At 38.3% G+C, this 2,987-nt stretch overlaps 1 protein-coding gene across 1 annotated transcript; it reads left to right on the forward strand.

Annotated features, from left to right (window-relative positions):
* Positions 261–2,587, forward strand: LOC109129951. The gene is made up of 5 exons (XM_019239002.1): positions 261–266; positions 327–381; positions 846–1,679; positions 1,737–1,892; positions 1,965–2,587. Exons 1-5 carry the CDS (start codon positions 261–263, stop codon positions 2,585–2,587), a joined length of 1,674 nt encoding a protein of 557 aa, XP_019094547.1.

Consider the following 2,987-nt stretch of genomic DNA (forward strand, 5'->3'; position numbering starts at 1 on the left):
CTCCAATCCATTTAGAACCCTAGATCCGCCGTCGCCATTGTTATCACCTTTTCTCTCTTTCTTTTAAAGAGTTGTCTTTTCTAGAAGATTTTACCCTTTTTGTTTTACTGAATTGGATTAAAATTTTTAAATAAAAAAACAAAAACCCAGCTTCTTTCGATCCGAGAAACCCGACCCTCCCTGGTTACTGACCTCTCAACCCAGCCGCCGGCGATTCCATCGTTGGAGCCGCCGGCGATTCCATCAAGTTGTTCTTCAAAATGCAGGTGCGTTACTTCACATTAGAGTAGCTTTTAGTTGAATTTGTTTTTGATTTGTAAATTTAGAAATTCAATTGGATTTTGATCGAAGAAAGCTTAGCACATTGGGTGTTTTACAAAGGTTTATGGGTCGATTGAGCTTTCTATTAGATAAGAAAGGGATTTGGCTTTCGATTTCAGTGAATTAAGAAGATTAGAACTCGTTTACCATTCGATTCGATTTTGATAGGAGAGAGAATGTGGTGAAACTGGTAATACTAGTATATTTAGTAAAACTAGTAATACTGATTCATGTAGTATAACTAGTAAAACTACTAGTAGTACTAATTTAGATTTTCTTATATTGGTTAGTTTGGCAGGATACAATATGCGAGAACGTCAGCCTACATTTTAAATTTGAAGGTCGCATGTATAGTATAATGTTCAAGAGGTATATAACATTGTTGATGTTAAAAGCAAGGATACTCATGAAGCTTGGGTTTGTTGAAAGTAACATTCAGTTGTAGCTGAGCTACAAGCCACTACTGGTAGAAACATTGGAGCATTGTGAGCTTAATGATGATGAGGATGTTAATGTTTATGTAGACTCCGTTAATTATGAGAAGCGAAGATGTATGTTGTTTGTGAATGTCATCCCTTCCGAGCCACAGCCTGAGCAAGTTCCCATAGTGCCCACAGTGCCCACAGTGCCCACAGTGCCCATAGTGGACCAAAGTTCTGTTGGCATGAACTTTGAAAACCAACATGCGAACGATGGTGAAATCGGACCTAACGCCATTTTTGTCTACGTAGGCAAAGAAAATGCCGTAGAGGGTGATTCTAATAAAGTGGGTGAAGCTATATCACCTGATGAAGGTGATGAATATACTGAGCCACGCCCTGTTGTAGAACCGTGTAAGTATATTGAACCATGGGATGACGGTATGGGTCTGACTAAACTTCAAGAATTTCCTAACAAGAAGGCATTGCAAGATGTGGTGGATAGAGCTTCTTTAGCTAACTGTTTTAATTTTGAAATAGTAAAGTCGGACAAGGTGCGTTATGTGCTCAAATGTCCTAAAGAAGGATGTAACTGGGGTTTACAAGCTGGTAGGATTCGAGATACAAATATGTTCTCGATTAGAAGGCACAACAAGATGCATACATGCTCTCGGGCTAGTCAAAGTTCAAGCAACAGTAAGAGACAAGAAACTCTACAATTAGTTGCTTCTCTTTTACATGGTGATTATCCAGGACAAATGGAAACTCCACCTCCGAAAATTATCATGGATCTTGTCAAGATAAAATTAGGTGTTGATATATCATATTCCACGGCGTTGAGAGGGAAAAATCAAGCTGTTACTGATTTGAAAGGTAGCCCAGAAGAAAGCTACAAGATGCTGCGATGTTATCTGCACATGTTAGAGAAGGTTAATCATGGTACAAGATCATATGTGCATTGCAATGAGAATAATAAATTCATGTACTTGTTCATAGCTTTGGGAGCTAGCGTTGAAGGATTTAAAGTCATGAGGAAAGTTATACCTATGGATGCAACTTTTCTAAAGAACGAATATAAGGGTGTTCTTGTTTCTGCGTCGGCTCAAGATCCTAACCGTCACCATTATCCCTTGGCGTTTGGTGTTCTTGATGGTGAGAATGATGCAAGTTGGAATTGGTTTTTGGAGATGTTGAAAACCGTTGTTGGGGATTCTTCTGAAATAGTATTTATGACTGACATAAATACAAGTCTCATAAAAGCCATAGCTAATGTGTACCCTCTGGCTCATCATGGTTTTTGTGTATGGCATTTATCCCAAAATGTGAAAGGTTATGCTCGTAACGTCAACAAAGACGTTGTTGCATGGATATTCATGAAGTGTAGTAGGTTTTACACAGTGGCTGAGTTCAATATTGCTTACGCTTCTTTTACGACAATATATCCTTCTGCTGCAAAGTATCTTGAAGAATCTACCCAAAAAAAAAGATGGGCAAGATGTGTTTTTCTAGGAGATAGATACAACCTAGACACAAGCAACTGTGTTGAATCGATGAACAGCGTATTTAAAGATGCAAGGAGGTACTCCTTGATACCCATGCTTGATGCAATACTTAAAAAATTCTCTGAATGGTTTAATGAACATCGGAAAGATGCTGTGTCTAGATCAGTCGCAAATAAATTGGTGCCTTTAGTGGAGAACTACTTACATGATTTATGGGCAACTGCTGAGAAACTAAAGGTGACAGAGCTAAATGGTTTCGAACTTGAATACAATGTCATTGATAGTGACGGNAAGTTGGAATTGGTTTTTGGAGATGTTGAAAACCGTTGTTGGGGATTCTTCTGAAATAGTATTTATGACTGACATAAATACAAGTCTCATAAAAGCCATAGCTAATGTGTACCCTCTGGCTCATCATGGTTTTTGTGTATGGCATTTATCCCAAAATGTGAAAGGTTATGCTCGTAACGTCAACAAAGACGTTGTTGCATGGATATTCATGAAGTGTAGTAGGTTTTACACAGTGGCTGAGTTCAATATTGCTTACGCTTCTTTTACGACAATATATCCTTCTGCTGCAAAGTATCTTGAAGAATCTACCCAAAAAAAAAGATGGGCAAGATGTGTTTTTCTAGGAGATAGATACAACCTAGACACAAGCAACTGTGTTGAATCGATGAACAGCGTATTTAAAGATGCAAGGAGGTACTCCTTGATACCCATGCTTGATGCAATACTTAAAAAA

The sequence above is a fragment of the Camelina sativa genome, chromosome 17 (genome assembly GCF_000633955.1).
Source record: "Camelina sativa cultivar DH55 chromosome 17, Cs, whole genome shotgun sequence".
Lineage (NCBI taxonomy): Eukaryota > Viridiplantae > Streptophyta > Magnoliopsida > Brassicales > Brassicaceae > Camelina > Camelina sativa.